The sequence below is a fragment of the Schistocerca nitens genome, chromosome 2, assembly GCF_023898315.1.
Source record: "Schistocerca nitens isolate TAMUIC-IGC-003100 chromosome 2, iqSchNite1.1, whole genome shotgun sequence".
NCBI lineage: Eukaryota > Metazoa > Arthropoda > Insecta > Orthoptera > Acrididae > Schistocerca > Schistocerca nitens.
This window is the reverse complement of record NC_064615.1, coordinates 1,068,862,768-1,068,875,716: the sequence shown is the minus strand read 5'-3', so window position 1 is coordinate 1,068,875,716 and position 12,949 is coordinate 1,068,862,768. Positions and strand designations below refer to the sequence as shown.

The 12,949-nt window shown below is 41.9% G+C and overlaps 1 protein-coding gene across 2 annotated transcripts in view; it reads left to right on the top strand.

The window, feature by feature from the left end:
• The window catches only part of LOC126237456 (dehydrogenase/reductase SDR family member 11-like), a 262,806-nt gene that overhangs the window by 45,185 nt on the left and 204,672 nt on the right, over window positions 1–12,949 (top strand). Inside the window, exons 5-6 of one of the 2 annotated variants that reach the window (XM_049947590.1) lie at window positions 1,639–1,797; window positions 8,390–8,573. In XM_049947590.1, coding sequence (XP_049803547.1) covers window positions 1,639–1,797; window positions 8,390–8,431 — 201 coding nt within the window. In that variant the 3' untranslated portion in view covers window positions 8,432–8,573. Of the gene's footprint in view, window positions 1–1,638; window positions 1,798–8,389; window positions 8,574–12,949 lie in introns of those variants that run through there. The other variant, XM_049947593.1, reaches the window with a different exon arrangement.

Below are 12,949 nucleotides of genomic sequence, written 5' to 3'. Positions count from 1 at the left end.
CGTAAATGACGCTTTAAACTCTTGCACCACAATTTCGTACTGGAAACCGCTCCGTGAACGGTAAGTGCCGAACCGCTCTCGCCTCTGAACACAACTCAGACTGTGACGTCACTAGAAGCAGTTGCAAGGCCCTTAAGAAAGAGAGGCCTCGGCACGTAAATTATAGCACGTGACACTCCAGGTCTTACTAGTGCTAGCAGCCGCTTATGGCGGGGAGCGAGTAACTATTTCAGATCAGTTTAATAATTCGCATTTAAATTCATGTAAGTACTCGATACCACGCGACAAAATCGTGACCTTTAGTGGGTAATTCTTCAATGGGATATTGATTTTCCATGAGACCAGCAGGGAGCCGAACGTTCCAGAAGTGTGGCGGACAAGCCTGCTAGTGTGATGTCTCGTGTTCGTTGCAGGGCCCGCATACCTCGTTGGCCCCAAAGCAGTCGAGCAACTGCTTTCACGTATTCATCAGCACAGTCCGTGACAACACAGCCGAGTCTGTAGCTACGGTGGTGTCGCCGTAGTAATGTTAGACTCTCGTAGCTCAGCTTACAGGCCCCGGGAAGAAAGCAGTCAAATCCATATTTGCGCTCAAACCACGTGCCCCATGTGTGCTATCCGTGTTAGTCTCTCTGACTGACCGAATTTCGGAAAGAGCGGAGGGGGGAGTTGGGAAAGCCGTTGCGCCTCGGGAAGAAAGCAGTCACATCCATATTTGCGCTCAAACCACGTGCCCCATGTGTGCTATCCGTGTTAGTCTCTCTGACTGACCGAATTTCGGAAAGAGCGGAGGGGGGAGTTGGGAAAGCCGTTGCGCCTCGGGAAGAAAGCAGTCACATCCATATTTGCGCTCAAACCACGTGCCCCATGTGTGCTATCCGTGTTAGTCTCTCTGACTGACCGAATTTCGGAAAGAGCGGAGGGGGGAGTTGGGAAAGCCGTTGCGCCTCGGGAAGAAAGCAGTCACATCCATATTTGCGCTCAAACCACGTGCCCCATGTGTGCTATCCGTGTTAGTCTCTCTGACTGACCGAATTTCGGAAAGAGCGGAGGGGGGAGTTGGGAAAGCCGTTGCGCCTCTCTGTCGGGTAGGTGATGGCTACAATATAAAAAAAAGGCAAGAGAAAATGTGAATATAACACAAGAACGTCTTTGAACAGCCACTTTTAACGTACAATAACGTACAAACCACACGATTAAATACTATATTACTTATAAATTAACAAATTTTTGGTCTGAACTATTAACCAGTACAATTTCTAGATGCACATATACAGTTCAGAACACTATATATATAGCCGGTCGAAGTGGCCGTGCGGTTAAAGGCGCTGCAGTCTGGAACCGCAAGACCGCTACGGTCGCAGGTTCGAATCCTGCCTCGGGCATGGATGTTTGTGATGTCCTTAGGTTAGTTAGGTTTAACTAGTTCTAAGTTCTAGGGGACTAATAACCTCAGCAGTTGAGTCCCATAGTGCTCAGAGCCATTTGAACCATATATATATATATATGTGTGTGTGTGTGTGTGTGTGTGTGTTTGTGTGTGTGTGTGAAAGAAGGAAAGAGGAAATTTGAATTTTCAAAATTTTGATTCTGATTCTGAACCTATACTTACTTCATGTACAACGCCTCCTGTTACAGGAAGTTTCTCCAGGAGTAGTTCAAACTGAAGGAGTATCAAACGCAATGGCTACTATTCCAAAGGACTTATCCGCCAAATTCAAGGATATGCCAGCCCTGGAATCAGAAGACATAGCGGAAGCCGTTGTTTACATGTTGTCCCAGCATCCTCGCGTTCAGGTGTGTTACATGCACTATAGAATGCGAATTTGTATTCATACTGTTTGTGGCTTGATATCTTTGCGTAATGTTAAGGTTTCCTTATATAAAATACTTTAACAGGCCAGATGGCAATTTTTTAACAATTATTGGTGACTAGTTTCGGCCGAACAATGAGCCATATTCAGATCAATTAATAAATGAGTGCAGTGTCGAATCACAAAACTGGATGAAGAACACATTGCCATCAATGTAAGTTTACTCTAAAATAATACGAGATTTCAATCATCTTTTGCTAGTAATCTAGTACAGTAAGATGATCATATGGTAAATATCTAGTATAAAGGAATCCAGTAGGACAAATCGAGGCACTTCTATGATTTTGTATAAAGATTTATGATGCGTGTCTGAAGCGTTGTAGGGGAAGTGGGTATAATGTGGTAGCTAAGGAGAAAGCTAGATAACAATAACAGCTTTCATTGTTGGGACTTCAAATTTATTTCAGCAAAAGGTAAACAAGCCGTGAACAACATATATGAACTATCAGGATATATTTTTGTAGTCTAAATTATATTTAATGTAACTCAGCGCTGTGCAATATACACTTATACAACATACCTTGGGGCAAAAAGAGGTACTCCGTGGAGCACAAACGGGCAATATTGTATTTTCTGTTTGGGATATGGGACACGCCGATACCTACGCCAGTCATCTCTAATCCAACCTGTACAAGCCTCATGGTCTCACGTCTCACACTTCATAAATACTTTACTCATCATCTGATTTTCTTGTTAACTATTAGGTCTCTTTGCAAAGAAGGCATTTCATTCTCATCTTCAGAAGAGCTGTTTGCCTCGCACGTATTCACACTCTTCTAACTCTTTTTTAATGTCTAGATCCCGGAGGTAATTCAACATTTAATATTTCTTATAACCTGCCGGGAAGATGCTTTTCGTGCACTAAGTTCATTTTTGAAGGGAGACTCTGTGATCACGGCGCATTTTTCTCTTCACCTGGTTGGTGATGGTGCTCATGATGAATAACCAGCTTTACACTCTCCGCTGGTACAGTGAATGAAGACTCTGTCTGCACATTAGTCGATGGACCACAATGCGAAGAAGAGGCAGTAACTGATTCTATTGCGTTTTGGGAATCTGGCATTATTCTTTCTGTTGCATCTGATGATACAAATTCCCCTTCTCCAAATGCATTTGCATTAAGCGAGAAAATACCCGTCTTTTGAAAACCAGATAGGTCATTTAGTGTTGTTGCTGTTCTAGCACACTGAAGAACCAAAGAAAATGATGCACCTGGCTAGTATTGTGTAGAGCCCCGCGAGCAGGGAGAAGTGCCGCAACACGACGTGGCACGAATTCAACAAATGTTTCAAGTAGTACTGGAGCGAATTGACACCATGACTCCTGCACGGCTGTCCATAAATTCGTAAGAGAACGAGGGCGTGGAAAAAAAATGGTTCAAATGGCTCTGAGCACTATGGGACTTAACTTCTGAGGTCATCAGTCCCCTAGAACTTAGAACTACTTAAACCTAACTAACCTAAGGACATCACACACATCCATGCCCTAGTCAGGATTCGAACCGGCGACCGTAGCGGTTTCAGACTGTAGCGCCTAGAACCGCTCGGCCACCCCGGCCGGCACGAACGGATGGAGATCTCTTCTGAGCAGCACGTTGAAAAGCATCCCAGATATGCTAAATAATGTTCATGTCTGGGGAGATTGGTGGCCAGTGAAAATGTTTAAACTCAGAAGAGTCCTCCTGGAGCCACTCTGTAGCAATTCTGCACGTGTGGGGGTGTCGCATTGTCTTGGTGGAATTGTCCAAGTCCGTCGAAATGCACAATGGACGTGAGTGGATGCAAGTGATGAAACAGGATGTTTACGTACGTGTCACCTGTGAGTGTTGTATTTAGACGTACCAGAGGTCCTATATCACTCCAACTGCACTCGCGCCACGCAATTACAGAGCCTCCACCAGCCTCAACAGTTCCTTGCTCGTAAGTAGGTCAATCGATTCATGGGGCTGTCTCCATACCCGTATACGTCCATCCGCTCGATACAATTTGAAACGAGACTCGTCCGACCAGGCAAAATGTTTCCACTCATCAACAGTCCAATGTCGGTGTTGACGGGCCCAGGCGAGGCGTAAAGCTATTTGTCGTGCAGTCATCAAGGGTACACGAGTGAGCCTTCAGCTCCGAAAACCCACACCGATTGCAGAAGTGTTGCACTTCTGCCACATTGAACGATTCTCTTCAGTCGTCGTTCGTCCCTTTCTCGCAAGATCTTTTTCCGGCCGCAGCGTTGTCGGAGATTTGATGTTTCCTATATTCAGGGTACAATAGTGAAATGGTCGTACAGGAAAATCCCCACTTCATCGCTACGTCGGAGACGCTGTGTCCCATCTCTCGTCTCCGACTATTACAGCACGTTCAGACTCACTTGAATTTTGATAATTTCCACTGTAGCAGCAATAACCGATCTAACAACTGCACCAGGCACTTATTGTCTTATACTGTATTCTGCCTGTTTACATGTCTCTGTATCTGAAGACGCATGCTTGTACCACTTTCTTTTGAGCTTCAGTGTATATACATACTGTGTTGCTACTCTTCCCAAATGGCTGTTAAACCATGTTTTAATTTTCTGACCATATCAAGCTCTTAAAGGTCCCAGCTCAAATGAAGATATACCTCTTCAGTGACCAATAATTAATCAAATTATCAGTGACAAAAATAATCTACAAAGTAGTGCAGAAAATGTAAACTCCAGATGTAATTACTACAAATATAAGTTATATGTAACGATGTCACACGGTAATATCAGGCAGTTCCAGGCAGTTCCAGTTTCACCCCATTGCTCCTACCCGGTTTTACCCCAGCTATACCTTATCTGCAAAATTCCTTCCGCATAAGAAACAAAGAGAAGAATCGTTTAACGTGGCGTACGTTCATAAGGCCTGGTAAAAGTATTATTCGTTATATCACTAGTTTCGACTTGAAAAAAGATGGTGCAAGTCCCTTACTGAATAAAACATATCGCAAAGTAAAATAAACAACCACAAAATCTAACAAATTAGTTTTCTCAACAGCAATGTATCTGACGCTATCAAGCCTCATGGCGATACTAAAGCTGCAGGCTGTCTTCGTGGTCTAAGGCCAAAAGACGTTACGAAATATGAGGGTCCCGGGCTTCACCCTCATGCTGAATATACCGAATATCCCAAACGTGAGTTGTTGCTTGAAGCGGCTCCAAGTATTCCACATCACGTAGTTATTGGTAGACTATCACTTTACTTTGGCCTGTATTACGCAACGTACTGAACCACTAGAAAATTCCAGGAAACCAAAAACACTCAAGAACTTCGTAGGTTCTTCACCACACGCTGTCTTCACGTAATATTACTGATATCAACTACAGAGATTGTTCATCAAAATAGTAAGCGGGAAGTATGTAAACTGTGGGTTTATTCCGTTGGCCTGAGGAACTGACTTCACTCGCTTAATCATGGAACACACTCAGCTATAAACCAAGCAATATAATCATTATTGTGTTCCTACTTGGAGATGTGTGAAGAAAAATTACAATACCTTGTAAGTAGGCTGTTTAGGTTTTTTTATTGATAACGCCACCTCAGTATGAAAATCACCGGCTGTGCCGTGTGCAGTCTGTGGCTGCTTTGCATTGTTGTAATACTCAACCATTGTAGTGTTAGGCAGCTGGCTGTGAACAGCGCGTAGCGCTGGGCAGTTGGAGGTGAGCCGCCAGCAGTGGTGGATGTGGGGAGAGAGATGGCGGAGTTTTGTAATTTGTCATGATATCAAGGTAAATACATTGTTTGTTCTCTATTAATATCTTTCATTTGCTAACTATCCCTATCAGTAGTTAGTGCCTTCCATAGTTTGAATCTTTTATTTAGCTGGCAGTAGTGGCGCTTGCTGTATTGCAGTAGTGGGAGTAACCAAGATTTTTGTGAGGTAAGTGATTTATGAAAAGTACAGGTTAATGTTAGTCAGGGCCATTCTCTTGTAGAGAATTTTGAAAGTCAGATTGCGTTGCGTTAACAAAATATTGTGTGTGGAAAGTCAGATTGCGTTGCGCTATAAATATTGTGTGTCAGGTTAAGGACAGTCGTGTAAAATTGACAAAAGGGGACGTTTCATAACCTGCTGAATGGAACGAAGAAGCTAGTGAGTACAGAAAATAGATTGAGAGTAAATCTAAGAAAGTTGAGAGCAATGAGAAGTAACAGAAATGAGAACAGCGGGAAACTTAACATCAGGATTGGTGATCACGAAGTAGACAGAATTAATGAATTTCGGTGCCTAGGCAGCAAAATAATCCATGAGGGTCAGACAAAGGAGGGTATAAAAAGCAGAACAGCACTGGCGAAAAGGACATTCCTGGTCAAGACAAGTCTATTAGTATCAAACATTGGAGTTAATTTGAGGAAGAAATTTCTGAAAATGTAGTTTGGAGTACAATATTGTATGATAGTGAAACATGAACTGTAAGGTAACCAGAACAGAAGAGCCTTGTAGCATTTGAGATGTGGTGCTACAGAAGAATGTTGAAAATTTGGTGGGCTGTTAAGGTAAGAAATGAAGAGGTTCTTCGTAGTAGCGGAGAGGAAAGGAATATGTGGAAAACATTGACAAGCAGAAGGAACAGGATTATAGGACGTCTGTTACGACATCAGGGAATAACTTCCATAGTACTCGAAGGAGTCGTAGAAGATAAAAACTGTAGAGCAAGTCAGAGATTGGAATACATCCAGCAAACAGTTGAGGACATACGGTCCAACTACTACTCTGGGAAGAGGAGGTGAAGAGGTTGGCACAGGAGAGGGATTAGTGGCAGGCCGCATCAAACCAGGCAGAAGACTGATGACACAAAAAAAAGCCTACGAAAATGAGAATATGCGGAATGGATTGCAGACCTCACACTGTAGAAGGGACGAATTCTGACAAACACACAGCAGTTCGCTAATCTCATTGACATTAAATAAAACGCTAGGTGAGAATAATCCATTGTGGCATTGAAAGAATTACAAGGATAAACTTCTCAATTTTTTGAGAGCACTGCCAATCTCACATCTGTTTTTAAGCTGTTTTCCAGACTGTTTGCCTTTTCAGTTGAAAGCGCTACTGCGCATTTGTATATGGAACTGACTGATCTGCAATGTAGTTCTCGTTTCATAGACAAATCCTTTTACGTTAAAGTTGTCCAGGATATCTACAATGTTTTTCTCAAGTAAAGTTTCCTCATCTCCAAATTAAGTTGTAAAAGTGATAACATACTTCGCTCACCGTATGTATGGGAAAAGCCTTTTTTCGACTATGAAACTAAATAAATCAGAACTAAATTGCAACATGACTGCGAAAATTTGTGAAATCGTCTGTGTCTGTCCACATGCCGAGAGTTTGTATCAGATAAAAATTATACTATGTATTCTTGGATGCCAAAAATAATTAAATAATACTGAAAATTTTTTTTGTGGTTGAGAAATGTGAAATGCAGAACCAAGTCATATGCAGTGCGACTCCTTTTCCATTTACATGCAGTACGTTCACAATTTTTCCCCTCCTAATGCTTAGAGGACGGAACGCTATTCGTTGCAGTGGTGTTTGTAGGTTGTCACAGTTCCAGTAGCAAAGAGGAAGGTGCATTAGTTCGAAAATTTCGGTGTACTAAGAAGAGATTGTCAACACTCATAGCAGGTACTGACAACGATCTAGTAAACATAAAGACCTGACAGGTGGTTCCTTAGTCACGATAATGCTCGGCGTCACCGATCAAATATTTGGCTTTTATATTTAGTTGTAATAGGCTCCAAAAATTCTAGGTCACACATCCTGTATGCTTCTTGTGACTATGCATTGTTTATACAGTGACTCATCTGGAAGGTGAGTAATTTTCTATGGACAAAGGGCTACTGTGGTCGTGCGATTGTTAATATACCCAGTTGTCAGAAAACGCCTGGCGAGAAAAATGCTTTATTGAGTGGACTCCATTGATAAAACATGAACTAAGTATAATGGAAGTTATTTTAAAAAACTGGCGCTTTATTACAAAATATGTTTCCTAATTACCTCTGTATTATGTTCATACTTAATGACACTGAGAGTCAGACAACGCCTCTTCTCAGGAAATCAAACAACTCTTTATAAAAATAATAAAAATAAAGGTCTTCTACTACTTCTTCTGCACTTTTATTATCAGGCTAATTGTGATCTGTTACGTGTTCCATCTCCCTCATTGTCTACCTGGATCTGTTTTGCCTTCTGATTTAAAGTTCCTATTCTTTTGCACTCCACATTTTCAACTCCTTACGAATATCTTCATTTCGTATTTTATCTGTTTTCTTTCATTCCTTCACCTCTCTACTAAATCTCATTTTTATCCCTTGTATCTGATTTCCTTGCCTTTTGTTCAATACCGATGATTTACTTCCGATTCACTTCCTTATAATAGAAATGGCAAAGTGTTTTATAAAATTACAGTCCTGTTTCTTTTTTACGTGTATGACCTTGTAAAGGCATAAAACTTAATCACTTGCAAAACTTTAACACCATTCTCATTTCTTGTTGCAGGTGCACGATGTAATTGTGATGCCAACTGGCCAATCGATCTAAGATAAAGATAGATCTTGTATCCATCTGTTAACGATCGCGTAACGTCAATGTTTATGAGTGCTGATGTGAGAAAAATAATGCTCTATTACTATTGTATAGATGTAAATATTTTATACAATAAATAGTTCCTTATTAATTAGTATCTGTGTGTGTGTGTAATTTTTTTATACCCAACCACATTTCCCATAAATCGGTCCAAGTATACTACATTTTAAAACGTTCTACTACAGAACGCTAGTTTGTACATTGTTTTGATAACGTACATCATTCAAAGCCGTTTCAAGGCAAGAGGACGTAGGTACTCGATGAATTTCATGCATATATTATGACATATTGGACTTTCATTCTCTCTGTTGTGCTTCACCAGTAGACCCCAAAAATGTCTGTAAGACGACAAGCGAAATTTCTAAAACAGTTGGTTCCAGCTTTTAGTGATATTTTAGATTCACGACAATAACCGCAGGGTAATACTTCGCAAGTATTATTTAGCACAACGTGCCAAAATGTGGCTTCAAATTTAGTTGTAATTTCTGCACAAGTAGGTACAAGGCGCAAAGTGAAATGGCTCTGAGCACTATGGGACTTAACATCTGAGGTCATTAGTCCCCTAGAACGTAGAACTACTTTAAACCTAACTAACCTAAGAACATCACACACATCCATGCCCGAGGCAGGATTCGAACCTGCGACCGTGTCACTCGCGCGGTTCCGGACTGAAGCTCCTAGAACCGCTTACACAAAGTGAACAAGCCATCGATTTTTCACTTTTCACACGTACACACGCAGACACGGACTCGGCACTCCATATTTTTGTGTACCGTAGTAGCCTGGAGATTGGTCTGAAGTAGTGTGACTACTGCAACCTCGAATAAATATTTAAGCCTCGGGCTTCCTTTTTTTATAACCCACCCACCCCTCCAGCACAAAACTGGCAATTCCTTGATGTCTCAAGATGTCTTATCAATCGAACCCTTTTTTACCCAAGTTTTTCCCTGAATTTCTTTTCTCCCCAATTGTCTCAGTACTTCTTCATTAGTTACCGGAATCACACATGCAACACTTAGTATTCCCTTCTTATCAGATCCGTTAACCGTTCACTTCTCAGTTCCTCCGCGCAGACACTTTTAGGAAAGACTTCCCGTCAGTTGCCGCATTCAGTGTTAACAAATTTCTTCTTCTTAGAAATGCCTTTCTTGCCTTTGCCAGTGCACATTTTATATTCGCTGGCGTCGTCAGTTATTTGCCGCCCAAATAGCAAACACCATCTACTACTTTCACAGCAGTTACTCTAAGTCCTTTGCTGTCTCTGACAGAACTACAATGCCACTGGCTAACCTCAAACTTTTTATTTTTTCTTCCTAAACTTTAATCCCCGTTCGAAATTTCTCGTTGGTATCCTGAACTGCTCGCTCATACAGATAAAATAACACAAGGGCAATGCTACAACCCTGTCTCGCACCTTCCTATCATGTCCGTCCAGTCTTATAACCTCAGTCTCGTTTCTACACATGTTTCAGAAAATGTTTCGCTCCTTTCTCTCTTAAAAATAGCTTCACTCTTCCGGTTTGCTACCAGTCTTTTCAGGAGGTTGGTTCTCTGGCAACTGACAGAACTGGAAATCAGAACTGGAAATCCCCCGCCCCCCCCACAAATAATCCTATTTCACACTCACTCTGTTCCATCTCCAGCTCATCCGGTATTTCACTGCGTCTGTATGGGTGAGAATGGCACACGTATCCAAAATCGATGCTTAGCTAAGAAAAGCAGTCAGAATAATATCTGGAACGGTTACACCGACCTACACCTGTTTAATGGCTACCTGTACTAGCTAATATAGGAGCACCTGAAATCAGAAGAAATCAGATAATATTCAGACAATATAGTGAAATACTGTCGAATCTAACTCTTTGTAACACTAGGACCTAACCCTATGACAAAAATGTGAAGGGATGTTGCCCTACGACCCGGGACGTTAACGGAAAAGATTGTGGAATAGAAACAAGGTCAAGAATAGAAGCCTGGGTGATGATCCAAACATACCAGTCGAGAGCTTTAACCCATCGCGAAGAGTATGGACTACCGTAAACAGTGAGAGGACAGGCGTCGAAGATTGTAAGGAGCTAACGACGACATGGCGGTTCTCGAACTGCCCTCACTGTCAGTGTGAACTCAACCAATTGATGGACCACCTGATCGAGTACTCTCTTCATGGCTTTAATGGTGAACTTGAGAGCATACATAAAAACCGGACAATGCCATAGACTGGCTTAAAAAATGTCTTATTGTGTAAAATATTGTATTCTGTTGTGCTGAATCTTTGTTATTTTTTGCTGTAATCTCCTTTTTTAGTATTCGCTTTGTAAATGCCGAAAGAATAAACAAGAAAAAGATCATAGGGCATCACGGAATAAATTCTAAAGTAATCGAGGAAGCCATATTGATGTAGATGGGTGAAAGAGATTGGAATATACGTCAAAGAAATAATGGATGACGTTGTGTACTTTAAGATGAAGAGTCTGTGAGTTTGGTACAGGAGAGAAGTACGTTTCCGACCACATCAAACCGGTGACAAGACTGAAGGAAAAATAAAGGCAGCCGTAAAGTACCCATAAATGAACAGAATTTTCGTGCGCCAATGCTTCACGAATAATGGGACAGGTGCTCAAAAATATCAGCGGGAATACTTTTGTAATTAAAGATACGAGCAACAAGACTACAATGATAGCTCATGTGAGCGCAAATGCATTACGCAAACTTTTCTTTCTCTTACGAAAATTGTAATTAGTGTGTTACTAGATGACTCTGAAAGTCTGCTAAAATAATTAATTTGACAATTCAGATAATTCTCCACTATTGTTCTTTCTAATTCTAAATGTGGACAAAGAAACATGCTGTAGTGAAATAAAAAGCTTTGTTTAGAATATGCAGTTCTGTCTTATAGTTCACCAAGTACTTAAAATTTTACTTGTCTTCGTGACTGAATTGGCTCTACCAACATAGGAACGGTAGAATCACCAGAACAGAAAACGAAAGTAATAACTAATTGAAAATAAAGAACACTGTAACAGAGATTACAAATATACTTGTAGCTGGGATTCACAGTAATACAAAACCATTTGAAGGACATCATCTTTACGCCAGTGACTGCTATAGGTCTTTATTACACTGCTGCAATTTTGGCCTTAGGCCATTATCGAGTGATATTATAGCTTTAAGCCATGTCAACGTAATGTAAGCTGACACATCTGTATGTCGTTGTCAATCCTGCCCTGTGTAACAACGACACGAATGTATTTAACAGGACTGAGAACGATATACAAATGTGTCAGCTTACATTACGTTGATATGGCCTAAAGCAATAAAATCACTTGATAATGGCCTAAGGCCGAAATTGAAATAGTGTAATAAGAACCTATAACAGTCACTGGCGTAAAGATGATGTCCTTCAAAAAGAGATCACAAAGTTGAATCACAGTTAATATGAGGCCAGTTCAATAAGTAATGCAACGCTTTTCTTTCTGAAAGCAGATTAGTTTCATTCAGGATTCCAACACACCATATTTTTGCCCACCCTTTTGGCTAGAAAACCCAAATTTTCAACATTATCTCCGTTCAGAGTGACTGCCTTACGTTACCTTGCTAGGATGGCTGCATACCCCTGTGGTACCACTCTACTCGTTGACGTCGGAGCCAATGCCCTGCTGCATCAACAACCTCCCCATCGTCCACTTACTGCTTCTCCTGGTGTGCGTCCTTCATTGACCCAAACAGATGGAAGTCGGAAGCTGCAGATATCCGGGCTGTAGGGTTCGAAAGGAAGAACAGCCCGATGAAGTTCTGTGAGCTCCTCTCAGGTGCGCATACTTGTATGTGGCCTTGCGTTGTCATAGAGAAGGAGTTAGTTTGCATTGTTGTGCCGATGAACACGCTGAAGCCTTTTCTGCAATTTCCTGTGGGTAGCACAGTACACTTCCGATTTGATCATTGCACCATGAGGATGGACACCAAACAGAATAATCCCTTAATACTTCCAGAAGACCGTCGCCATACCTCTACTTCCTGAGGGTCTGGCTTTGAACTTTTTCTTCGGAGGAGAGGTGATGTGCCGCCACTGCACGGTCTGTCGTTTTGTTCCTGATTCGGAGTGATGAACTCATGTTTCATCGCCTGTGTCGATACTGGACATAAACTGTCACGATCGGCCTCGTAACGCGCAAGCAATTCCGCACAGATGGTCCTTCGTTGGTCTTTATGGTCTTCTGTTAGGCTGCGAGGAGCCTAGCGGGCACACAGCTTTGAGTACCCCAAGAGGTGGACGAGTGTGTCAGTATTACCAATATAGGCGTCCAGTTGAGCAGCGAGGTATTTTATTGTGATACGTCGTTGGCCTCGAATGAGGATGTCCGCACATCCCATCATAGCACGAGTGTGCGGCCGGAAGGCACACGGAAGATAGGGCAGGTTTACGCGACGTTGTTGCGATGATGACAGACGCCTCGCCCACCGGCTCACCGTGCT